This window comes from Momordica charantia (genome assembly GCF_013281855.1).
Source record: "Momordica charantia cultivar OHB3-1 chromosome 6 unlocalized genomic scaffold, Mcharantia_2.0 BLBB01000006.1, whole genome shotgun sequence".
In the NCBI taxonomy this organism is placed as follows: Eukaryota; Viridiplantae; Streptophyta; class Magnoliopsida; order Cucurbitales; family Cucurbitaceae; genus Momordica; species Momordica charantia.
In genome coordinates this window covers 32,177,764-32,205,179 of record NW_028275164.1, presented here as the reverse complement: position 1 = coordinate 32,205,179, position 27,416 = coordinate 32,177,764, and the positions used below count along the sequence as shown (strand labels likewise).

Here is a 27,416-nt window from a genome sequence, read left to right as displayed (position 1 = left end):
TAGTTGTGTGAAACTAGTGCAATGACGCTTCGGGATGAGAACACTACTTATAGGTTGTACCTCTCCACGACACTCTAGAGAACAGTGTGCCATGACACTCTAAAATGACTTATCTATGAGGTCTAGTGCCACATTGCTCTTGGGCAAAGCCGCGACGCTGTGAGTGGCACTTGGAAGCCCGAACCTAGTGCCTAGATGCTATCTTCTCGAATTCTCGTCTCTATCTTGTGTAGCGCTCATTTACTCCCTTTCTCCATTTCCTTCAACAAGTATAATCTTAACAATTTAGGCTCCACCAAAACCCAACAATATGTATATTATTTAGTTTTCAATAACATATTTGGTTCGCTGCACATTCACTTAAATAACAATATAATCTTCAACTTTAATTTGTAATAATTTAGTTCTTGTAATGAGTAGAGTAGTTCATGAACTTTAGTTCCTACCGATTTTGCATTAAAAAGTTTGTAACAACTTTGTCTCTACCATGAAAAATTCCGATAATTATGAACACTTCTTGAATATGTTGATTAATAAAATCATTTGAGACCAAAATGTCGTCTTAATATTAATTTATTTTTATTTTTAAACCAGGAGATTAAATTGTTACCAATTAAATATCAATCCCATCACGTACTAAAATTTCAAGTACTAAATATCTTTGTAGGATTGAGCATAGCATAGTGGATGAGACACCTATATTAATATTAGCATCTCAAATGTATATAATTCGACCTTAAACTAAATTGATACAAAATTTTAAACTAGAAAGGCTCTAAAATTAAAGTTCGGGTGTATTTTTTAACCTATAATTTTGCAACCAAAAAGGAAAATCAAAGGAAAATTTTGAAATCTTTAGTTATTTAAATATAATTTTCTTAATCTAAGATGATTCGTCCTTAAATATCTTGGGTTGGTCCATCTCTTAGTCTTGTTCTGTCACCAACAACGACACCGTGACTTTGGGAAGTTTGAAAATGAAAGAACGGCCCTTTCAAACGTCGTCGTTTTCTTCACCACCAAGTTGGTTTGAATTTTGAATCCACGTCACCTTGAGAATTCAAAACAAAAAATTTGGGTTTGAAGTTTGGATTTGCATTAATATATGTGGTGCAGAAATATAACAGATGCACAGAAACTGGAGCAAATTTTGTTTGAAAATCGACATGTCGGTCAAATGTGAACGGGAGAGAGAGATAAATAGGGCACGTAATTAAGTATAATTAAAAGGGTCAAAGATTTGGGGATGGGAAAAACAACACTTTTGATTGTGAGTGGTGAGCACATTCCTTTTCATGGGATCGGAGGACCCTACAAGGGTATCACAAAACATACTTTCACTTTGTCTCCTTCGTAGACTAGAAAAATGCCACCTACTCCCATGCTATAATACCCATATGTGTAATTAAATTTGTCCTATATAACTCATAAGTTTAACATTTTTTCACTATTTATATGGATATTCCCTAATTTGAGTATAGCTTATTAGGATAAGTTTATTATTCCTTTCCTTAAAATATAAAACCGTCGATTGTTTACTTTGTATTTGTGTAAATGAAGAAAGAAAAAGAAACTAATGCACCGTATTAAATTTTCCTTTGTTTTGTTATGTATTTATGTTTTCCCACTTTATATACTCAAATTTGGGGATTCCATCTATAAACACAAAGTTTATAGTTGACCGATGTTGCTCCTCAATCGTTTAACTATTCTATTTGTTGTGGTATAGAGAACTAACGTCGAGATTGGACACAAGTGTTAAATTCATTTCATTTTAATTAGTTAAATATATACTCGAGTTTTCTATTTAAACTTTGAAGTTAGAGATTCAAATCTTCTACCCTTCATATTTATTCTACTCATGTATAGATGTATCTTTATTGATATATGGTCCCTATTTGACTCCCTCTCATTGCTTTATACCTCTCTACTAGGGATTTAAGCGATTCAGTTTAGCTCGATTTTAGAATAAAATTGAAGACAAATGAATTAATGTTAGAAAATTGTAGGCTTAAAGATAGTCTTGTTTTAATGGATATATATATGAAATAATCGGCTCAGGTACGTTTTTATTCAAACTTTTTTTCCCCATATTTATATTTACAACTCACCCATCAAACGCACTCTAAATTTCACAATTTAAATTATATCAATACAAATAAGTCTAAATATCACAATAATGTCTTTTCAGGTCTCTACAAGCCCCACCTCGTAAATCTTTGTATCCAATTCAAGATTGTTAAAAAATTAAAATTAATGATTTCTAAAACTTCAATAACAAAAACAATGCACCACACAAGTCATATAAAAGAGTCTTTAGTGACACGAATCTTGGAGTTTTGAGGGATAATTGATAGAACTGTTTCTTTTGGAGTATTTAGATATATGGATCGGTATTAAAAACCTCACGTGTAGTTGAACATAGCTATCTAATATTATTAAGCAACGATATAATGTTTGAACTAATTTGAAGAAATTAGTTCTTATTCTTAGGCATAGGCATTAAAAGTCCATGGGCATATCCAATATATACTTCTCATATCCAATATATGAGTAATTGACCCAAACACTCATGGTTAAAAAGAAAAAATATATATATATATATATATAAACTCATATCAATTTGATTATATTTGCCTCGAGCACAAATTTGGATTTATACTTTTACTAGATGGGTCTAAACTTGTAAATCAAAATTTTAGCTAGGGATAATTTAGTCAATATTTTGTTCTTTTCTTTCTATATTTCCTATTTTTGGGAGTTTTCTAGTAATGATTTCGTTTAATATCTTAAAATTATCTTAAATCTAAAAAATATATATATTTTTAAAAAACATATGTTCATATTTCTTTAGCATAAAAGTAGAGGAGAGTCAAGATAGGAGAGGTGATGGCGTTTGTCTATGGCCGCTTGACAACATATTGTACAGTAAAAATAGTTAGAATAAAGAATGAGAGGGATAAAGTTTTATAATAATGTTTGGGACATAAATAAATTTTCTTTAGCAGAAGAATCTTTCATGAATCAAATATTTTGACTTTTTGTTCGAACAATGGGACCCGTGAAGTTTTGACTCATTATCTCATATTTCCTCCACTAATTATTTTTTCTTTCTTTTTTTTTTTCTCTTTTAAATAAAATAATATATAATAGTAGACCTTCCATCTCACAAACTTATTAAGTTCAGATTAGCTCAAACACACAAAATATCATCCATCAATTTTCTTACTCTTACTATTGGTGGAGTAAATTAAAAGTTGATTAATGATGTTTGATGAGTGAAATAAGTATCATTATTTAGTTAACCTTTTCAGTTTATCTACTTTTATGGATTTTTATCAAGTTTGATTTTACAATTAAATTCACCTTATTAATAAAATTAATATGTATTACCCTACTCCAATTTCACTCTCATTCGATGATGATTTAAAAAGTCATTTTAGTTCTTTTTTAGTACGTGGAAATTCAAACACACAACATATTGGTTGAAGATATGTGTCAATTACCGCTTATACTTGCATTGACAAGTCATTTTGTCCTTAATACTATTACAATATTGTAAATTATTTTTGTTGATCTGTGTGATGTATAAATGTTTATATATTAGAGTTTATAGGTTAAGGATAAAAAAAAAGAATTTAGAGGTAATTTAAAGACATTAATTAGAGAATGAAAAAGAATGGATGCACTTGTATTTGGTATATTTTAACTTAAAAATCATTACAGTCTCATATTTAATAATTATTAAACTAGATATTTAATAATTATTAAACTAGGATCATCGAAATAAGTCAGAATACTATTTATACGAAAAAGATAAAAGGGGGGATAGTTATTTTTCTCGTTATTTTTGAAGTGATTCAGATCAAATATTGGCCCATTTACAAATAACATAGAATTAATGTCCATTTTATATGGTAAGTTGGAATTCGTACTATAAATATTCTGAAAATATGAAAACTGAGACTTACTATTTATTTAGGTTTGAAACATAACAAATAGGGGATAACTAAAAGGCACATGGCACCAACCAAAAAACTACCCAATATCCGAACTCTATGTTTCCTCCACTAACTTCTATAAAAAAAATGGATGATTTCTTCAACCTTTACGTTGACAAATATATATTTCTTTAATTTCTACTCATTTTTTTTATCAGATAAATCAATTAGAATTCATCAGTACTAGAAAATAAAAAATATAAGAATTCGGGTTAACTTCAACACTAAACTAGAGGGTAAATGCCCAATCGAGCATAATTCAGTCTAATAGATATATATCTTGAATTAAGAGGATGTGATTTTGATCTCCATACCCCACACGTTAGGAAAAAAAAACTGGAAAGCAAGTAACACAAATTTTGATGAATTTTTTTTAATAAGTAGATTATTCCAAAAGTGCGTCCAATTTAAATTAAACTTCCTTCTAGGAACACTCAAGATCTCTGATTAAATTTGAATACAAGATGGGTTGTTCGAAATAAAAAAAGGCACTATAATTTTAAAAATATCTTCAAAATTGGATTATTCTTGAATATCAAGTTCTTACTAAACAAGCTTATCTTTTAATAAAATTAAAACTATACAAATAAAATTGTCACATCCAGAGGAGAGAGGTGTATGGATGAACCGGTACTATATCTAAATGAAAGATATTTTGAGATAAGAAACATTATTAGAAAAAGTTTAAAAGAATTGATAGTTACTGCTTATACTAATAAAATGAACCTTCCTTTTCGGTGACTCAACATACTTCACGAATTTTTGATTTCTTAAATAATTAGGCTGAATTTTAAAATATTGAAGTAGATTATGTAAAACAGATATTTTAGCCTTTAATTTTGATTATTCCAAATAAGTAATTGAGACATTTATCATGACTGATTGAAACATAAAAATGAAATCTTTTTTTGCTAAAGTATTGTGAGGGCTATCATGACTGATTGAAATTAAAATGGGCATGAAGTTCTGTAGCAATAATATTGTGGGTACCCTTGAAAAAAATATATTATGGGTGGGGGTCAAGAAGCATCTCAAAAGTGCTTCTTGGACCCAAAGAAGCAATAACATTTGATTCAGATATTGCTTTACATCTGATAACACACAGATTACACATAATTCCCTCAAAACCGCTTTTACCTCAAAAATAATTCCAAAATCAATGGATCTTTCTTATCAAATTGTTTTGCAAAAGTTTAAGGTGAGTTTATAGAGGGCTGGGGAGAAATTTAATGAAAAATAGAGTTTATTTTATGTGTCCACTTATTATTTAATATATGACTGCGGATTTAAAATATGTAAATATTACCTTTAAGATTTACTTCTTGGATTACAGAATTCAAATAAAATCTAAATATTATTTTTATTAATAAATCTGCAAAACAATCTCATACAAACATTTTACCTTTTAAGCCTATTAGCTAGCCTGCATAAAAACATAATTCAATAGTTAAAATATTTCTATTTTTTCTAAAATTGTAGGTTCAAATCTCTACCTCTATGTCAGTGATCCTTTTATCTTTTTATCTTTTAGGTGTCTATTAGAGATTTCTGCCTAAACAATGAGTTAGGTTTGGGTTGATTTCTAAAAAAGAGAAAAAAAAAACTTGAAGATATTTACTAGTCAAGGCCAATTTTTGTATAAGTAGGAAAGAAAAAGGCATAAAACAAGGCATTTTCTGTATTTCAAAGAAATAAGAAGTTATCAAATTTTTAGTGTTGATCAATAGATGGATGCTGATATAACATCACCTAAACAGTGGTCTATGCCTTTTCTTTTCTAGAACATAAAAATTCTAATGTTTTTCATTAAGTATGCTGATGTTCACTATAATAGTAAATTTTAAAACACATTGAATTTTGTGCCTCTTTTCACTCTTTAAATTACAATCATAGAAGAAATTGAGGGTAAAATCAATGGACAAAAAGAGGTATACTAGAATTTTCATCAAGTCTAAGCTACAGCGGCCGAAGAGCTTGCCTTTTTCAAGCCTAGCCAGCCCTTTTCTTTCCTTTTCTTCATTTTCTTTTTCACCTAACTCGCGTCTTCTTAATCACAACTCGTAGTTGATTACTTCAATTTATCAGAAGTAGCTCCATAAACTTTCCGTTCCATCAGAATTCTCCATCGAGTCATCGAACGGCGCTCATTCGGCGGCGACACCATCATCCCCTCCGCCATGTCCGCCAGCAAACTCGGCATCCCAAAGAGTTCCTCCTCATCCACAAACTCTGGCGACGTCGTAGTACTATCGGTAGCAACGGTCGTCGTCGTATCTTCAACACTACCACCACCGGCGGATTGCCCCACGGCCTCCCCCTTCTTCAACGCATTATTGGCAGCGATAGCGGCAGCAGCAGAGGCAGCAGTACGTATATCCACCGGCGAGGTAGAAGGAGGAATAGGGTAGGATCCAATAGAAGCAGGAAAGTTGAGGACAGCGTCGCCGCCTCGGAGGGCGAGAGCGGCAACGTCGTAAGCAGCAGCAGCCATCTCCGGGGTAGGGAATGTGCCGAGCCATATGCGAGTAGTCTTACGGGGCTCACGGATCTCGGACACCCATTTGCCGCTCCGACACCGGATTCCTCTATACAAAGCATGCTTCTTGGTGGAGATAGAGGAAGCCATGGACGATGAAGAAGAATTAGGCTCTTTGGATTTTGGAAATTGGGATGTGGGGACAGGAGGGGAAGGGTCAATGGGGTGCGATGGAGGAGCTGGCTGATGAGGGGATTGGTCCATTTGGCTGTCATTAATTGGAAGCTTTTGGTCAGCCATATAAATATACAAAGAGAGGGAGAATTTGGTAGAGAATTAAGAGAGAGAGGGATTTGATGGCATATATTTAAGAGCAAGTGATAGCGTGTGCAAGGGAGTGTGAGAAATAGAAAAGAAAGCGTGGGGAATTCGTGGGCACTGAAAAAAAATTGGAAGGAAATTCAAGTTGGCCAGCGATTTAGGGTTTAAGGAGAGAGTTGAAAGCTGTGGGATTGAGAAATTTTTGATGGGTTTTGAATTTTGAGTTAGGATATAACACGCTTTAGGGCTTAGAGCTTTTGGTTGTAGCTTGCAATTAGCTGTTTTATACGGCTGCCCTCCATTTGGGATATTCATATGGCCACAAATTTCTCTCTCTTTCTTTCCCTATCCATAATTTCACACTTGGACTTTGTAGCTATATTTGGGAAGATCAAAATTCGTTGGAAGTGTACTTAAAATTGTTTAAAGTTTTTATTTTTGGACTTGGGGCTTGATTTCTTTGGTGTCTCCTTGACGTGGGTTATGTGTTTGATTTAAATGGGTTGTATTTTGAGATGAGGAAACTATGTACGATTCATGAGTTTTAACTTTTGATGTTTTTTTAGAAATTAAGATTATTCATGATTTTAAACCCTTTTGTAGTCACTTTTTATGCGTATTTTTATTTTCAAACATTATTTTTTTTGGGTAACTTTATCCCATTAAAAAAACGGAAAAAAAAAAGGAAAAGGAAAAATACTTTCCAAAATTTTGTTGATGGGTTTCTACTAAAAACACTTTACTAAGTATATATAAAAAATAATAAGGCAGAAATAAGAATAATGTTTCTAAAAGAAACCCTTTAACGATAATAACTACTAAAAAAATGGTGCATTTGAGTTTAATCAATATTAAACAATGAAATACAACGGAAAATATTCAATTTATTTTAGTATTGTAACAAATAGAGATAGAGATTCGAATCCAAAACCTTTTGATTTGAAGTTAGCAGAAAATAATTAGTTTTAGATTTTTTTTAATTAGTACAATAAATATGGGGATTGAGGATTTAGCCTTCGATCTCTAAAGAAAGAACCACATGCCTATGCCTTACTCAATGAGTTAAACTCATGTTTGGCATAACCAATATTGAATTATATATTTTATACCATGATGTTTTTTCTTGAAGCAATTATGACCACGATCTTAAAACAAGCATAAAAAATTGTAATTTCCTTTCTTAAATGAGATAAGCTTACCATTAATAGCTCCATTATTTAAGCTTACCATTAATAGCTGAGAGAAATGTTAACCTAATATATAGACTCTAATTTAATTATATCTTTATCTTTATTTTTCTTTTAGTATTATTATTATTATTATTTTGAATACTACTCTAATCTACATCATTATAAAGTAATTTGAAAAGAATTTTGCTTCTTCACTATCCAAATAACAAACACAAAACACCAGATACACCTAATACAAAATATTCCACAAAAGAGAGTAGGCCATTCCATTCAATGGCGTGCTCCCAAAAAAAAAAAAAAAAACAAACAAAGCCAAACGAAAAATGGAAGAGAAAATCAAAATCATTTGGATTTGTTCATTGTTTTTAAAGTGGGTTCGATCTTTTCCATGAATAACCACAGCCATAAGATGGCCGGCCGGTAGGATTTTCACCGGCGGCGACCCACCGGCCTCCACTAAATTGGAAGCCCCCATGTGGGTTGGGGGCTGATTATTAATATGCCAACAAATTGCCTTTTTTTTTCCGGTTAAATTATAACTTTCCTACCTAAACTTTAAGTTTGCATCGATGATGTAGTTCTCAATAGTGTAATAGATTCTTGAGTCGGTATCTAAATAGACTTCTGTATTTTAAAAAACGTCTAATAAATATCTGAACTTTTAATTTTGTGTTTTAATAAATCTTTTGCCTACTCAATATTTTTTTTAATTTACGTATATATTAAATATAAAATTGAAAATTTATGGACAAAATTCAGTTTTATGCCTAATGTTTCTTTAATTTAAAATACCGAATAGATTATAGACATAATTTGCAAAATCATGACCTATTAAATTCCTAATTAAAAATGGATACTTCTTTGTAGATTTAGAGATTTGTTAGATATAGAGACTAAACATTTATATATATAATTTAACATTTTTTTTTGGTTTGGGCTAATGGGGCATGAGGCACAATACGGTCTTAAATGCTACACAAAACCACATGGTTCTGTTCCCTTCTTGAATCTTCCTTTCGTTTTTAGAATCTAAGTTCATATTATGTTTCCTAATTAATAAGAATTAGTGGAAGCTTTAATTGACCACTTACTTTTTCAAACGACATGACTTTTGATAAATTTTAAAGATAAACTTCTCTTCTTGATTGGTTCTTTCTTGAATTATTGGCTTCAAAGTTCAATCAATCTAGGTTTATATATATAAAAGTTATTTGAAAAATAAAATATGTTCTCGATTTAAAAAAAATATAAAATAGAAAAAGATTTAGGGTACAAAAATTAAAATCTCTAGATTTAGTATAGAAATTTCAAGTTTATAAAAAATGTCAACATATATATTTTGATAAAATATCAATTATGATTGAATACTCGAGAAACCAAAAAGCTTATAAAATTACTTTGAAGTTTTCTACACTTTTTAACTATGTTGTAAATATTAAATAATGTTTGTGCTTATATTGATGATTTCTTTTTTATATTTTATTAATATTGATAGACTATTGAATTGTACTTAAAAAAATTCGTTAATTTAAAGACATTGGCATGTCGTTAAATATTTTATTGTATAATTGTAGTAAGTGTGGAATTAAAGTCCATATACTTGGTACGCATGACTTAAAAAATAAATAAAATCACAGTTTATGTGTGGCTGAATTTTGGCCACAATAAGCACCAACTTTTTTTTTCCTTACAAAATTATAAATAGTACGATTGTCAAAATAAATTCCAAGTTACAAGGTCTGATAAAGTTTTTGTTTTTCTAATTTTAGCTTTAAATTTATTTCTAGTTATAAGTGTTTTTTTTTTTGTAAAATAATATTATAAAACAAAAAAGAAATATGATAATGTTCCTCTAACCAAATATGTTTTTATTAAAGTTTATGTTTCAAATAAAAAAGCTGTGAAAAGCATACTACATAATAATTAACATTTAGTAATGAACATAAAAATATTTAACTAAAACTAGCGACGCCAGCTTAACTCGATCATCACTTGTACATGTCTTTGACTAAAAGCTTATGACCAATTAAATTTATATTATTTTTATCTGCATTAAATTTATAATTAAAAATTAAAATAAATGGATAATAATATTATAATATGTGATATGAAAAATATGAGACTTTATAAAGTGGGGCCTTAGGCGATTCATTACTTACTTAGTATATCTTTTTAGACGAGACTTGCTACATGTATTCAAAGTTACACTATCAATTTTAAAAGTTAAAAAAGAAAAAAATGAAAAGGAAAAAGGTAATTAAAAATAAAAATAATTGAAACTAAATTCAAATAGAACTAGAATAAATTTAAAGACGGTAGTCCCGAAGGACGACTAAAATGGTAATTCAATCATGAAAAACTTAGGCGTCACCCCAACCATGGAAAGTTAAAGGGCCTTTCAAATTTGCTTTTCCTGGAAAAGTATGAGGTTGTTGAGGGTAAGAGGGTTATGGTGGCTATCATTTCTGCCATTATTTAGCCACCAAGTTAGGTTCTTTCCATTTCTATGCATTGAACCCATCCTCAGTGTCTCTCAATTTTGGTACCTAATTTCGCACTTGTTGGCTTAGGAACTTTGCTTTTTGTGGGTTGGGGTTTCACTGTGGATTCCATCTAATTTTGCGACTTTTTTTGTTCCATTCTAAAACAATTGAAGGTGTTGATTTGTTGTTTGTGTTTTGGGTTACCAAGGTATATTGCTCTTAAAGTTATATAGGAAAATTGAGATCCAAAAAGTAATAACAAACTGACTTTGCCTTTAAAAGTATAAAATAATCTAACATTTTCAAATCTACAAAGTTGGTCAAACTTTTCTATTAAAACACAAGTGGATGTACTCTCAATTTAAAATTCTATCCCACCAACTCAGCTCACAATCTAACAAGTGACTCTAATTTTTAGCCGGCTCAAAGTTAATTAACATAATAGCTAGTAAGAACGAGGATGATAAAAGATCTTCCAAGTCATGATAATTTGTTAAAAGTTTTATAATTTTCAATAATTGCCGGCTGTTGTTATAAGGAAATTCGCCTACCCTTATTTAACGGACTCTGCCAACATGTCATTAATTATATTTCTATTTTACCCTTCTCACATTGCACTCACATTGCACTGCCCACCTTATTTGACATGCCTTCGACTTGAGAATTAAGAAGATTGATGTGTATAGAGGTTCATCACTTGTCATATTCCAGACAAACTGACGATTGGAAAATCAAAGATTAGAAGTTCATTCCCTATCTAAAGTCTCTTGAAGATAAGCCTAAAGTTAAAAAGATGGATTCCCTTCCATTATCTGTCACTACATATACCGAAATTAAAAATCAAACTAATTTGGATTATATTTCAAAATCAAATCAATATCTTTACCCTACATAAAAGTAAATTTACAAAATAAAACTAGTCAAAATCTATTCTTCCACGCTTTCTTTCCCTCTTTTCTTACTTTTTAAATATTTGTAATTTGATTCTAGTAAGGTTGAATTCCTCTAATTTTGTAGGGTGGAGATTTAATATAGTTGCAATCTTGAAGGTTCACTCCCTATTTAGACATATCCACGATTGAATTCCAGCAATAGAAAAATTTATTTGTTCTTTGGTGGAGGCTTAACAGATAAAGTCAGTGAAGGTTTCCTTAAATGGAGCACCCATGACTAGGGGTTAATCATTCTAACTAGCGCAACTCTTTCTCCACCTACTCTTGGTCACGTTATTGGCTCTTCTTCTTCACAAGAATTATGGTTATCTCTAAAAAAATCTATTGTCTCACTTCCCAAAAGTTCTGATCTTCTCCCTACTACCATGACTATTTTTTGTCATGGAATGAAAATTTTAGAGGACATTTTGGTAATGGGGTGGTGTCCTGTGGTGGGATTCTATCACTTTTGTTGAATTATATGGTTAGCGACTTTGTGGATACAAATTACCTCGTAAATAGTTTCACATAAAATCACAAACCCGACAGAGATTCTATAATGGAGAGCACTTACTCGTTATAGACGCACCAACAGACACACGTTCTTCAGAGAATGGAAGAACGAGAAGAGTAATACAGAGAAAGGAAAATGGAGAAAGACTATTTCCGCTTTAAGGAAGAAGAAAAACTTTGATGCTTTTTAGTCTCTCAATATACTTACTCCCTCCATATTTCAAAAACCATAAAACCCTAAAACTGTTGTGTGGATACAAATCTAGTAGATTTTCACTCAAGCAAAAATGTAATTGGAAGCGAAAGTGTGATTGTTATTCAAGACATGCAGACGCACGCTCACAAACTCGATAGAGACTTTGTAATTGGAAGCACGTACCCGTGCTAGACACACTTGGGGAAGAAGGAAAGATTTTATGTTTAGTCTCACGATATACACAAGAATTATAAGTTTTTCCAACCCAACAAAATACAAATATTATTATATTTTAACGTTTTCACTGCAATTTAAATTATTTTGTTATAGTTCCTAGAGTTAATATTTTTCTTAAAACTGTAACTACCAGTTATCGATTATAACATTATGAGATACTTTTAACCATTTTTATTTTTTAAAAAGTCCTATTTAGTTTGGCCATTCCCCTCGTTGTCCAAAAAAATATATGAAAAAAAACAACTATTATAAGACATCTTGATTCATATTGAGCAAATATAGATTCAATGGGCCTAGTTGGGCCTGCTCATAATCTAATTTGGGTTGGGCCAAAATTTGGATTAGGTTGATATGGTATTGGTCTCGCAAGTCGCAACCAACTCTTCGACTTGATGACCTGGATTATATGGATGATTTAGATTGACTAATTCAATTAATTATCTATATATAGAAAAGAATTCTTTTTGGACAATAATATTCTCATAACTTCAGTAGACTTTTTAATAACATCAACGCTCTAAACTGTTATCTAACCATAAATATTTTTCTTATCATATATCTTTTGAAATTAGGTTCTTTCTTAATGGCTATTAATATTTTTGGAACTTTATTATTTCTTCTAGATCATGCAAAACTATTAAAGTATTTCTTTTAAAATATAATTTTTTATCCGATCTAAAACCAAACTGAACCGAACCAACTTCACCCTAAATTGTGTGTATTTGTCCTCACTCCTGTAGGATGCATAAGAAAGAGAGAGAAAATTTTTGTCTCATAAACAGATTGTGTTAAAAATAATTAAATGAATTAATTAAAAAAAATAAAATACCTACAATCGAATAAATAAAAAATTTCAAAAATAAATGCAGAAGTTTCTACTAATATACATATAATTAGTTACATAACACATATTACTTTATGTCACAATAATCTATAATTTTTCTTTTCCAATTCACAATAACTTATAATTAAAATATGCTTAATTAGTTACATTTTATTATATATATATAAAAAATGGTCATCCTACATTTTCTTTTAGTTAAAAAAAATATCTCGTTAGAAATTTTTACATTATCAGTTTCGAATTCAAAATAAAACATGAAAGATTTATTCTTCTTCTTTTTTTTTTCCCTCTTTGAAATATGATAAAAGATCGTAATCTCAAAATCTACAAAAGAGAATTTCGAAAACCAAAAAAAAAAAAAAAAGAAAACAATTACCTTCGATAATTAGGATAAAACTTAATCCAAAATTTAAAATCCAGATAGCTAATTATATCCCCATTAGGAAACGGAAAACCCTATTTTTTTCTCTATAAAAGAAAGCAACTTGGAGAACAACAATCACTCTCACTCTCACTCTCAAAATTTGCTCTTATTATTATTAGTTTGTCAGAGATGGCCGGAGGAGTTATGGTGGCGCCTGAGAAAGGGAAGGAGTATCCCGGAAAATTCACCTGGAAAGTTTTCTACACATGCTTCATCGCCGCCTCCGGCGGTTTGATTTTCGGCTATGATTTGGGAATTTCAGGTAAGAAAATTTAAATTTTGAATCACAATAATATTTTTATCTTTCAATTTAGTGTACTGATAAATCTTAATTTTAAATTTTTTTTCTCCCTCAGGTGGTGTGACGTCTATGGACTCTTTTTTGTCAAAGTTTTTTCCGGCGGTGTACAAGAAAGAGACGTCCACGGATCCTTCGAACAATCAGTACTGCAAATTCGATAGTCAGATTCTGACTCTTTTTACATCATCTTTGTATCTGGCGGCTTTGTTTTCGTCGATAGTTGCGGCCACCGTTAGCCGGAAGTGTGGGCGGCGAATTACCATGCTTTTGGGCGGCATTCTGTTTCTCGCCGGAGCTCTCATCAATGGCTTCGCCCAATCCATTTGGATGCTCATCGTCGGCCGTTTGCTTCTAGGTTTCGGCATTGGTTGCGCTAATCAGGTTTTTTAATTAAAATCCTTTTGTTTGATTTTAATTACATGCATGATTAGAATAATTAATTTTTAAATTTTAAACACAAGAAGGGAAGAAAATTTAGCTTAATATTTTAATTTGTTGATATCTGTTTATTTACCCTAAATTTAGGATATTAGGGTAAACGATTGTTTTTTGATCGCTTTGATACAAAACAGAATCGTGATATTCTCAACTGAAAAGAATAAAAAGATATTTTGTGTTTTTCACTTTATTATTGAAACAAAATAGTTATCTAACCTTAATAATAGAAAAATTCAACTCAAATCTTAATTTCTTAAACCTAAATCCAAAAAAGAAATCTTACTGTGTTATGTTATGTTTGGTAGTCGGTACCAATCTACCTTTCGGAGATGGCTCCATATAAATATCGAGGTTCTCTTAACAATCTCTTCCAACTCATGATCACCGTCGGCATTCTCATAGCCAACATCCTCAACTATGGTTTCTCCAAGATCTCCGGCGGGTGGGGATGGCGGTTGAGCTTGGGGGGAGCCATGGTCCCGGCCCTGATCATCATCGTCGGCTCCTTCACCCTCCCCGACACTCCGAGCTCACTGATTGAGCGTGGTTGCCACGAAGAGGCCAAAGAGCTGCTCAAGGAGGTCCGTGGGGTGGACGATGTGGATGCCGAGCTCGCGGATCTGGTTGCAGCCAAGGATGCTTCAAAGCAAGTGAAAAACCAATGGGTAGCTTTGTTCCAAAGCAAGTATAGGCCACAGTTGACCATGGCCATTGCCATCCCTTTCTTCCAGCAGCTTACTGGGATTAATGTCATCACTTTTTACGCTCCGGTTTTGTTCAGAACTTTAGGGTTTGGAAACTCAGCTTCTCTGATATCGGCCGTCATTACTGGAACTGTTAATTGTTTGTCCACCATTGCTGCCATTTTGCTCGTTGATAGGTTTGGAAGAAGGGTTCTTTTCCTTGAAGGTGGCACTCAAATGTTCATGTCCCAGGTAACCTATTAAATCCCTTTTAATGTATATTTCTTTTAATGTATATTTCTGGTACCATTTGATAATTATTTTATTTTTTAGATTGTGGTGACTGCTATGATTGCATACAAGTTCGGCGTGAATGGGATTGCGGGAGAATTATCGAAGGGATATGCTGGTGTGGTGGTGTTGTTCATATGCACCTATGTTGCAGGGTTTGCATGGTCATGGGGACCTCTGGGATGGTTGGTTCCGAGTGAAATCTTCCCTCTAGAAGTCCGACCTGCCCTTCAAAGTGTGAACGTGTCGGTGAACATGATATTCACTTTCTTGGTCGCTCAAATCTTCACTGCCATGCTTTGCCACATGAAGTTCGGAATGTTCATCTTCTTCGCCTTCTTCGTGCTCATGATGAGCATTTTCATCTACAAGTTCCTTCCCGAGACCAAGGGCGTCCCCATTGAAGAGATGAATGTTGTTTGGCAGAAACACCCCTTCTGGGGAAAATATGTTAACCCTAGCCCAGAAAAGCCCCAGAATATTTCTTCTACTTAGATGCTTTTCTAGTGTTTTTTTCAATAGGTTTTCCAGAGTTTTTATTTGTTTGCTTAGTTATTGTTAGGATCAAGTTTATTTTTATTTTTCATTTCGATTTAGTCGTTGCTTTTGCTTTTGAAGACGTTAGTTTTGTTATATATTTTCGTCAGTTCGTAAATAAATTATTTCGTTTCATTCGCAAAGTCTTATACTAATTACTTTATAATTAACGTTTATATTAAGTTTAATGAACTTTTGACATTCATATAAACATTGATGAACTTATTTAATTAAGTTTTATTCCTATTGCTTTACTATTTCTCCTGTAAGTGACTGATTATGTACTTATCATTTAATTAGTTTTTACTTTTTAAGTTTTTCCCTTTACAGTCAAGTTAAATTATATCTGAACAAAGTCGGAAATAAAAATTTATCAGTTGTACCTACGATTTTTCTTTTCACGTGATAGTTAATTTAATTCCCTATTAAAAAGTTAAAATTCACAAATTTTGAATTTTAGATTTAGTTTTGACATTAGAAAAATCAACATTCAAATGCCTAATTGTTGACTTTTTTCCCTCTCTTTTCGGAATATTTTCAAATGGATCTTCTTGAACTTTTTTTTTTTTTTTTGCCAAGGAAGATCTTCTTGAACTTTATTTCTTATTTTCTATACTTCGAAAAATAATTCCAACTATCTTTATCAATTTCCATTGAAATGTATATTATTTGCAACTTAAAAATCTTTATATTTCACTTTCTACAACTTTTTTTTCGTGAGAGAGGTATCATTTAGACTCTCCAGTTACCAGAAATATGGTAGCTATTGAGTAATTACAAAAAAGATTTGATTTCGAGGACTAAGATGAGACATTTTCTACGACCTAACCATTATTTACCTACAAGAAATAAATAATTATTTAAATCATACTAAAGTTTATATATATGTATATATATTTGAAAATTGGAGTGAAATATTATTGATAATTATCAAAGCTTTAATTTTTGAATATGTGCCGCCTAATCTTGACACATTTGTTTATTTATAACCATCGTGATCGTTCATATTGGTCCAAAGAAGTTCCAATTAATTCTTATATATTTTGTTACCAAATATTGTAGGTTCGGCTGTCCCGTGAGATTAGTTGAGTTATGCGTAATAGGTTGTCCCGTAAGATTAGTTGAGTTGAGCGTAATTAAGTTGGTTCGATCAATTAAACGTACATGGGTCTACTTTTCAAAATAATAATAATAACTTGGGTGTACATGATCACCATTTCTCCTACCATATATAATTTTTTTTTTTAAGAATTACCCAATCTGTGTTACTATATATGTAAACATGCACAATTTATTATTAATTATTAATTTAATTAACATTGAACTCAAAAGCCCTCAGTATTTATTTATCAATTCTTTAACAGGTAATTCTCGAGACCAAATTTGGTTTAATTAAATTAGTATTTCGTTTATGGATGAAATTCAGTTCATGTTAATTTGATAACTTCAGTTTAATATGTTTTAATCAAATATTAACTCAACAAAATTGAATTATAAGTAGGGAGGGCAGCACAACCTCTTATATATATATATATATATTTTTTCATTTTGAAATAAATTTAATGGTAAATGAGAATAATGAGAGTGAGGATTTTAAATAGTAAACTTACTGTTTTTGTCCTGCTACTATAGATGAGAAAATAACATTTATTTGATACATAAAACATTTTCATTCTATAGGACGTTCTTAAAAGCTATTTTAATATATAAACAACAGAGAAGATGATCACGCGAAAACAAGGTAATTTTAGTAGTAATTTTCATGTTTTTTACGATTAATTGTTCTACCTTGCTAGAGTAAAATGATAGCATATATATAGAAAACAAAAAACATCTTTTCAAATAATTTCCTTTATTAAAAGTTTATCAATTGTGATATTAGTACTTCAAAATTAAATTAGAAAAATATTCACAAATTAAATACTCAAAATCAAGTGGCAAGAAATATTTAAATTTTACAGAAAAGTCCAAGCAAGGCAAAGAGACGCCCAAACTTACAAATTGAGAAATATAGAAAAGTAAACCCATCCGCCACAAATAATGCTAACAACAAAATTTTAGGGAAAAAAAAAATAAATGAGAAAATTAAGTGAGGATATAATTTTTCCCTCTCAAATTAAGTTTAGGGTTTAATCGACTGAAAATGAGAAGCCTAAGGTTTTAATTCGTTGGGTTAGTTTATTCACAGTTGACAAACTATACATTGTCAAACAATTTCATAATTTATTCTATTTTTCCAGCAACGAATTCAAATAATTAGCATCTATCACAGCTCTCAATATTACTATTTATAATTAGGGAAAGGTCAAATAAGTGATGTGGGTCAAATGGGGTCAAGTCAATCCATTCGAGACAACTCGGAGAGACTCCCTCTCTATAAATAACAGGGAGAAGCGCATGGAGCACAAGGTACCGTTAGCTCTCAGTATTTAATTTGAACTCTTTGCCTTAACTTAGCTTGTAGTATTAAGGATCCCACGTTTAAAAAAAAGACCTTATAATGGTTTATAATAGGCATGAATTATTTCTCTTATTGTCACTTGGTTTTGAGAATGAAACCCCATGAATATTAATATCGTGAATATTGATATGTAGTATCACATCGGTGTGCAAATCTCTTCGTATAGGTAGGTATTCTTCGGAGTTTCTAAAAGTGCATTCCTGATTCAAACCCCGCATCAAACATTACTCATAGAAAAAGAAATAAACCCATCGCGTAAAATTAAACATTCAAAAATTTGGAGAAAATCAACATTACTTTTGAAAAATCATGACTTCATGTCTTTACTAAATATAGTAGGACTAGTAAAGTAAGATGAATAAAATTCATGCACATACCACAAAGAATGAAATTGACACGGATCATATCTACATTATATGAGTTCCCCATTGCACATATTACAAAAACCTCTCTCTTTCGCCCAAAACCAAAAAAAGTAATAATAAAAAGTAAACTAAATCCACCATTCTAAATATTTGACCGAAATTAATGACTCATCTCGTAGCATTTCTCTCTCTTATTTCTTTATTTTTTTAATAAATGAAAATAAAATTACGTTTGTTAGCTGTTTTTGATTCGTTCTTTTTTCTTTTTAATTGGTAAAAGAGATATATAAACATGTTTGGTAATTATCTCAGAGTTTAAATTTTAAAAAGTTAAAAATCTCTTCGTGAACGTTACTAAATGGTCCTGAAATGGAGAAGTCACTTTTTTTTTGGCTCGCAAATGAATTCTCTTTGAAATTTTCATCCCCATGGATGAAAGTTTGAATATGCAGGAGGCAGCTTTTACTTACTTTTGGTAACATATATATATATATAGTAAATTTTGAAGGGGTACCTTTTCTTTATTTGTTAAAAAATGAGTCCAACGTTGTGACATGTGAGTGTAAATCAATCCTTGTGGGACTGTGGTAGCCCAACTTCTTAGTTAATTTTTTAGTTGAGTTCTACACTAAAGTCCTCTTAAATTTGTAAAACTACTTGTTTTTAGAACATTACGGTTCAAATAATGGAGTTAAAAACAATACGGTTCAAATAATGGAGTTTGTGGATGTAAACTTATGACTTTTTTAGAAGAGGTTGTTAACTTATATTCAAATTAGCTAAATGCAATGTATATATTTTAGATAGGCTTTATATATGTGAATTTCATATTAATTTATTACACTTATATTCTCATTTGTACCTTACATGCCTGAATAAAGTGGCTTCTTACGAGTATTCAGCATGATTCACATTTCTATCGACACTTTTATGCAAGGTTTGTTGATCAAAATTTCCATTGTTTAAAAAAAAAAATAAATATATGAAAAATATCACTAATATATATACATAATATTAATATTAATTATTTCTACTTATTTAGATATAGAAAAATGTTTATTTGTTAATTTAAATATTTTTTTACGATTTTAAATATTTTTAATTTTTACAGAAATATCAATCGATATTGACATTTTATCAGTATCTTTATGAAATTAAGGTCTCCATATTTCCAACTTTTAAAACCTTGCATTTAAAATATGTTTGGGGATGTGGACAAGTTGACACAAGTTTCTCTTTTGAAAATATTTGAAACTTTAAAATTTTAGGGATAAATTAAAAACCGGTCTAAAATAACATATTTAACTTTTCTTTTAAAATGGAAAACTAAATTTAATTACTAAACTCAAAAACTTAAAAAAAAAATGCTAAGTTTTATTGTTCAACAAAATTTGGCATTTAAAAAAGAAATAGTAAGGGAGAGATCAAAAATTAACTTTCCCAATTATTTTTTATTTTCATTGTTTTGAGTTGTATACGACGTTTGTGAGGAGAGTTTCAAGTTTTCAAACATGTCGATGTACAACCAACGAACGAATGTTTTATCAATCCCAAAATAATAAGAGAACGGTGGAAATGTAGAGATTTGAACTTCCGACCTTTTATTTAAAAATATATGTGATATGAGCTGTTTTAATTTTATTATAGATATAGATTTTATAAAGAAGATAGAAATCTAGCTGTCTAATGGCCAACTACTACATTGATATATATAATGTCGATATATATTCAATGTTATTTATATTTGTTTTTCTCTGTCTTTTTTTTCCCTCATAACCTGCATTCCTACACCTTGTAGTAGCCGAGTGTAAACAAACACCAAAAGACAAAACAAAACTCTAGCTAGGCTTCATATTGATAACATTTTAAATGCGATCTATGACCACATTGTTTGTTTTTTTTCCCCTTAAAATATAGTTTTTGGATGATCTTCTTTGATTAATTGCCACCAAAGTTTTATATTATTTTAATTATTAGACGCCTCAATCCATGGTGTTAAATTGTTATCTTCTCTATGTTATCGTTTTCGATGTTTGGAGATTTGACTTTTCTTTTGTACTGTAATCGTGGCTATGTAACAAATTTTATATATGGCAGTAAAATCAATTTTCATTTTTCCTTTAGTAAAACATGTGGAGGTGGAGATTGAGTTCACAGTCCCTTAGTTGGAGATATATACTAATTACCGTTGAGCTCTACTCGTTTTGGTAAAATCAATTTTCTTTTCGACATGGGTGTTCCTTTTTGAGAAATCAACGTCTCTTCATCAAGATTATTAAAGTTGCTATTTATATTCAAAATACATCCAGTTTTACCTACGAATATGGTACAAGTTTCCATTCTTAGATTAAAAGGTACAAGGAGATAGGCCATCTATTGTAGTCCTAGAGGGAACTACTTGTTCTCATGAATGAAACTGCTATATTTTCAAAAGAAAATAAACAAATAAAAGACCTACAATATTTTCAAAATTGATATCATTATTTTTTCCACCTGATCTAATTTGTCAAGTAATAAAAGGATTCAATTACCAATTTAGCATAACTTTCATTGAGACACTTATCTCCATGTAAAAAGTTGTGAGTTTAAATCTGATTTCCCCCCGCATATATATATATATATATATATACACACACACATACACATACATACATACATACGCACGCACTAAAAATAAATAAATAAATAAAAGTATACAATTGAAAGTTTGTTGGACATTGGTGGAAACGAAGAGAAAAATACAACAATTAAAAAGAAGAAAAATGAGGCCATACAATGATTTTGAAACGACAAAACCATACCTTCGATGCATGATTTCCAATAAAGAAAGCGCTGGAATTGCATTTCAATACACTTACTTTATTTTCCAAATTAAAGAGTAATTTCTTTTTATAAAAAAAAACTGCATTAATAAGAAAAGTTGAGAGTGAATTGTAATTAGACCTTGAAAACACTTATTTCATTTCTTAAATTATACTTTAATTTAACTTGTAGCTATTTTAATTTCTCCCATCATAAATTTACAATTTTGAATAGTAAATTGAAAATACCAAAATAGGTTTGGATACCATCCACTGTTTGTCACAAAATCAATTGTCTTTTTCAACATTATTTGTGTACTTTTAGAAAATTTTTAATGTCCCCCCACAAATTAGTGCAAAATATATCTAGTTGGATAATTTAGATACCTATAAGGTTTTTTTTTTTGAAATCTTTTACTCCGCAAGGTTATACATTCTTATCTTTGTCAAGTAATTAAAATTTTAAATTGAAAGTTTGTTGGGCATATTGGGTGGAAACAATTTAGTGTTTTAGAAAAATATCATAGTTGAAAAGAGCAAGAAAAATGTGGTCATACATTGTCTTCGAAACTACAAAATCATACCTTCGATACATGATTTTCATGGAATGAAAGCACTTGAATTACATCTTTTATACCCATTTCATTTTTTAAATTAGAGATACGTGAACTACAGTCACATTTTTAACTCATTTATTCATTTCTTTAAATTATATTTTAATTACGATTTTTGAATGGTCTCTAATTTAACACTTGAATAGTCTATATAGACAAAGAGAGAAGATGTAGGTAGGTTAGAAAATTTTTCACAAATTGTCATAAAAGCAATTTTCTTTTCAACATTGGTGCTCTTTTGGAAATGAATGTCTATTCTCAAATATTAGTAAGTTGTTATTTATGTGTAAGTTAAAATATATCTAGTTGGGTAATTTAGATATATACCTATGAGATTTTTTAAAATTGATATCATCGTTTTCTCCGCTGTGTTCAGACTATTATCTTTGTCAAGTAATAATAGTATTGAATTGAAAGTTTGTCGGATTATTGGATGGGAATACTCTTTTAAGAAAAATACCATAGTTGAAAGAAGAAGAATGTGGCGGTACAATGATACTGAAACGACAAAATCATACCTTCAATACATGATTTCCATTAAAGAAACCGCTGGAATTACTTGTTCAAATTTACTACTTAATTTTCCAAATGAGAGAGGGAATCAAGAACTATAATCTCATCTTCGAGAAACTTATTTCATTTCCTAAACTATATACTTTATTTCTAAACAACCATTTTCATTTCTCTCATATCAAGCTCTCACAATTTAATAAACTTGAATAGAAGATCCAGATCTACAAATTAGTACTACTATAGGAGTGGCGTTGCGACACGACTTTGATTTTTTCGTTTTGTACAATGTGGAGTCCTTGTTTGTAATACACTACTTTCAACTATCCTATTTTGGTAATTCCCTAAAGAACTATTATATTATATTATGAAATATAATTAAAATCAAAATACAAAAACTTAAAAGTAAGTGAGAAAGGAAAAGGAAAACGCCGTGGGTCCAAAACCATGATTATCATCAACTATAATTCTTGAAATTTAAATAAGTGGTAAACAGGCCAAACAGGCCATAACTCATGCAGCACTAACACACGGTTCATCCTCATCAACCAAAATAATAATAACTTAATAAATGCCTAATTATAAAAAATAAATACCGCTCAACTTGACTTTAAAAAAAAATATTACATTTAATTAAAGGCCCTTTTCTTCTTAAACATATTTTATATATTATTACTTTGCATTTTCAATATTATAAATTATTTTATATTGTCAATTATATTAAAAATTAAAATATGAGGCCTTTTAGATTTTGCGGCCTTAGGCGATCGGTTTCGCTCCTTATAGTTTAAGTCGGCCCTGATTTGAGCAAACATCCATTAATATTTTAAAAGAAAAATTGACGTGGCATGATGTATCTACAAGTTGACGTGGCATACATGTCACAATTCAAGTCTTCTTTCTCTATTGTCAATAGAATTTACTTCTCTATTATCTACTCAATTTTGTCATAAACTCCCAATGAGAAATGAGAGCATTTTTTACACATTTTCTCTCTTTTCAAACTTAATTCAAATAAGTCTATACTTTACTTGCTACGTGGTCAATTTTTCATTCAAAATATTAACAGATATTTATTCAAATGATATTTTTATAAAATTTATAACCGGTCCAAAGCAGTATTGAAATTTTTGAACCAAATCGCAAACTTCAGTATTACTTTTGGTAATTTAACCTTAATAAATGGATGAAAAGACCCCAAATAAATAAATTAATAAATAAAAAGGTGACCGACTTAACCGTCCAATCGTTTATGTTTGTCCTGTTAGAGAAGAACCAATGGCAGAATTTCCTGCTCTTAAAACGTTGTTCATGACCGTATTAATACCTCCTCATTAAATAGAAACAAAAACGAGAAGAAGAGGAAAAAAAAAAAAAGGTTTCAAATTTTATTATTAATTTTTCCATTTTACTGTTCTTTGATCGGCTTGACTCGTAAATATAAGTAGAATTTTCTTTCTTGGTTCATAAAAACTGCCTTAATCCCCTTATAAATAAATAAATAAATAAATAAATGCCTTCGGTCAGATTTGGTCTTTAGAATTAATCTGTGTCTCTGTCTACGTGGAATTTTCTAATTTCTTCGACTGCAGGCCATAACAGTGACATATTTGATGGTCATAAAAGGCCGCGTAAAGAAAGATTCAAGGCAGATTTCAGTTCAACGTGTGAAGAACAAGGGATTTCAATATTTCATTATCTCTCTCCAAAAAAACGCCTTTTTCTTCCTTTTTTTTGTTCTTTTAAGGGTTTCCTCTGTGTTTTAAACACAAACCCATTCATCAATCTTCTTCATAGCTCTCTCTCTCAAAAAAACCCCACTTTTCTTTTTACCTTTCAAAGGGGGAAAAAAATGTCTACTTCTTCTTCTTCTTCTTCTTCTTCTTCTTCTTCTTCTTCTTCTTCTGTACTTTCTGACCAACCACCAAACATTCTGACAGCTACTGCTTCACTTAAAGCCCCTCTGATCTCCGAAACCCCAGCAGGAAACAACCTCTGTCCCGTTCTCACAGAGGCAAAATGCATTTCCGCCATCGCACTTCCGATGATTCTTGTCGGATTTCTGATGTACTGTCGTTCCCTGGTTTCCATGCTGTTCCTCGGCCGGTTGGGCGGGCTGTCGCTGGCCGGTGGTTCGCTGGCAATTGGGTTCGCTAATATCACTGGCTACTCTGTTCTCTCTGGCCTGGCCATGGGCATGGAGCCCATTTGCGGTCAAGCTTTTGGGGCTAAAAGATTCAAACTTTTAGGCCTCGCCCTTCAAAGAACAGTCATTCTCCTCCTTTTTTCTTCAATACCCATTTCGTTTTTGTGGCTCAATATGAAAAGAATTTTGATCTTTTGCGGCCAAAACGACGATATTGCCAATGAAGCTCAATCCTACATCCTCTGTTCTCTCCCCGATTTGATCGCTCTGTCTTTTCTCCACCCTCTTCGAATTTACCTCCGTAGCCAATCCATTAATCTCCCTCTCACTTACTGCGCCGGATTGGCAATTATCTTCCACATCCCCATCAATTACCTCCTCGTCTCTGTTTTCAATTTGGGAATTTACGGCGTCGCCTTGGGGGCCGTGTGGACGAATTTCAACCTCGTCGGATCGTTAATCGTCTTCATTGTCATCTCTGGCGTGTACGAGAAAACCTGGCCCGGAATCTCGTCGGAGTGTTTTAAAGGCTGGAAATCGCTTCTGGGTCTCGCGATTCCCAGCTGCGTTTCGGTTTGTTTGGAGTGGTGGTGGTACGAAATCATGATTTTGCTCAGTGGGTTCATGATCAATCCTCAATCCACGGTGGCCTCGATGGGGATTTTGATTCAGACCACAGCTTTAATCTACATTTTCCCATCGTCTCTAAGCTTTGGAGTTTCGACCAGAGTGGGGAACGAACTCGGCGCGGACCGTCCAGAAAAGGCAAAATTCGCCGCCATTGTTGGGCTCTGTTTCAGCTTCTTCTTCGGCCTCTCCGCATTGCTATTCGCCTTCACGGTCCGCGAAACTTGGGCCACAATGTTCACAAAAGACACAAAAATCATCGAATTGACCTCTTTGGTTCTCCCAATTATAGGGCTGTGCGAGCTGGGGAACTGCCCGCAGACGACGAGCTGCGGAGTTTTGAGAGGGACGGCGCGGCCGAAATTGGGGGCCAACATAAACTTGGGGTGTTTCTATATTGTGGGAATGCCGATTGCGATATGGCTGAGCTTCTACGGCGGATGGGACTTCAAGGGGCTGTGGGTGGGGCTGCTGGCCGCGCAGGGCTCGTGCGCTATGGCCATGCTCATGGCCCTGGCTCGGACCAATTGGGAAGCAGAGGCCCAGAGGGCTAAGGAATTGACAGCAACTGAAGAAAATGAGACATTTGGGGAGGATGATGAGGAAAAAGGGTGTTCCAATTTGATGCATCCCAATGATTTGGAAGTGTGAAGGGAAAGGCCGCAAGATTGTGAAGTGGGTTCTTTTTTTTTTTTTTTTTCCTTTGGTGCTTGGACATTTTGGTTTGTTAGTTTTGAGAAAACAAATTGGTTCTTTGAATTTTTTGTAAAGGATAGGAGGAGGAGGAGAGGAGAGATGTCGTTGATAGGATTATAGGGAACCATTTTTGTTGTTGATGTTATTATTGGTGGCATGGTGAATATAAATTGAGTTATTCTCTCATTTATTTTTTATTGAATGAAAGTTATGTTTCTTTTGGAATATAAGGTAATTTGGATCTTGAGTTTGATAAGTATGTCATAGTTTTATATTCCTTGTATCTTTGTCACTCTACTTGAAAAGGATATGGAGAATAATGTGTTTTTCTCAAACGGTTTAGTGAATTGAACTAGGCTCTAGTGGTGTTGGTGGAATGGTCGAAAGTTGAATTGTTTTGTGGGTTTAGATACTAAATAAGAAGCGGCAAATATGTTAAATTGAGCCTCGTTAAATTTGAAGAGATTGTTGGGGATGAGTGTTTAGATAGAAATGTCAAATTTGGATAATACTGCATTGGAACAGACTGTTCAAAATGAGTGTTTGAATGATAATGCCAAGAAAGATATTGAAGTTAAAGAAATGCTCTCGAGGATAGTGATTTGGCCAATCAAAGCATAAACCTAGAAAAGAGAGGGTCGATATAAGAAATTGTTTTGCTTAATTGAATTGGATCTATTTTATTCAGAGATGCGTTGTATGAACGTGTATCTCTCACTTATAAAATAAGATTAATCTAGAGATGATTTTTTTTTTTTACCAAATATACATTGCATGAGTAGACCTTCCCTGCGTGGACTAAATTGGTCACACGTGAGTCCTCCCCTTCAACTTCTTTCTTCTCTTCCCCTCCTTGCGTAGTGTTTTTTCTCCTCTCTCTTCCTTCTCCAATTCCAATGGCATCTTTAGTTATTATTGTTATTATTGTTATTTATTTGTATGTTTTAGACATTGTTAAATTAGAAGAGATCGTTGAAGATATGTGTTTAGATAGATATGTAAAATTTTAGACAACATTGAACTGGAAACAAACAATTAAGAATGAGTGTCTGGATAATAATGTTGAGAAAGATGTTTAAGTTAAGGATATGCTTCTAAGGATAGTGATTTGACCAATATAACTAAAAATCTAGAAAGGAGAAATTTGATATAGGAAATTGTTGTGCTTAATTGGATCAGATCTGTCTTATTTAAAGACGCGTTCTTTGAATGTGTATATCTAACTTAAAAGATAAGATTAATGCAGCATTAAAATATAGAACTTTCTACCAGATATGTATTCCAATTTTCAAAATGAATCCATTGCATGAGGAGATGCGTCACTCGTTC

The 27,416-nt window shown here is 31.7% G+C and overlaps 2 protein-coding genes and 1 pseudogene across 2 annotated transcripts; 2 read left to right on the top strand and 1 right to left on the bottom strand.

The window, feature by feature from the left end:
* Nucleotides 1-5,800: 5,800 nt before the first annotated feature.
* LOC111025942 (ethylene-responsive transcription factor ERF027 pseudogene) lies at nt 5,801-7,161 on the bottom strand (annotated as a pseudogene).
* A 6,585-nt stretch (nt 7,162-13,746) lies between these two features.
* LOC111025940 (sugar carrier protein C) lies at nt 13,747-15,825 on the top strand. Its single transcript, XM_022303867.2, has 4 exons — nt 13,747-13,879; nt 13,974-14,299; nt 14,662-15,291; nt 15,373-15,825. Exons 1-4 carry the CDS (start codon nt 13,747-13,749, stop codon nt 15,823-15,825), a joined length of 1,542 nt encoding a protein of 513 aa, XP_022159559.2.
* An 8,449-nt stretch (nt 15,826-24,274) lies between these two features.
* On the top strand, nt 24,275-26,309 carry LOC111023265 (MATE efflux family protein). Its single transcript, XM_022300660.2, has one exon. The coding sequence runs from the start codon at nt 24,471-24,473 to the stop codon at nt 26,040-26,042; it is 1,572 nt and encodes a 523-aa protein (XP_022156352.2). The 5' UTR covers nt 24,275-24,470; the 3' UTR covers nt 26,043-26,309.
* The last annotated feature ends 1,107 nt before the right edge of the window (nt 26,310-27,416 follow it).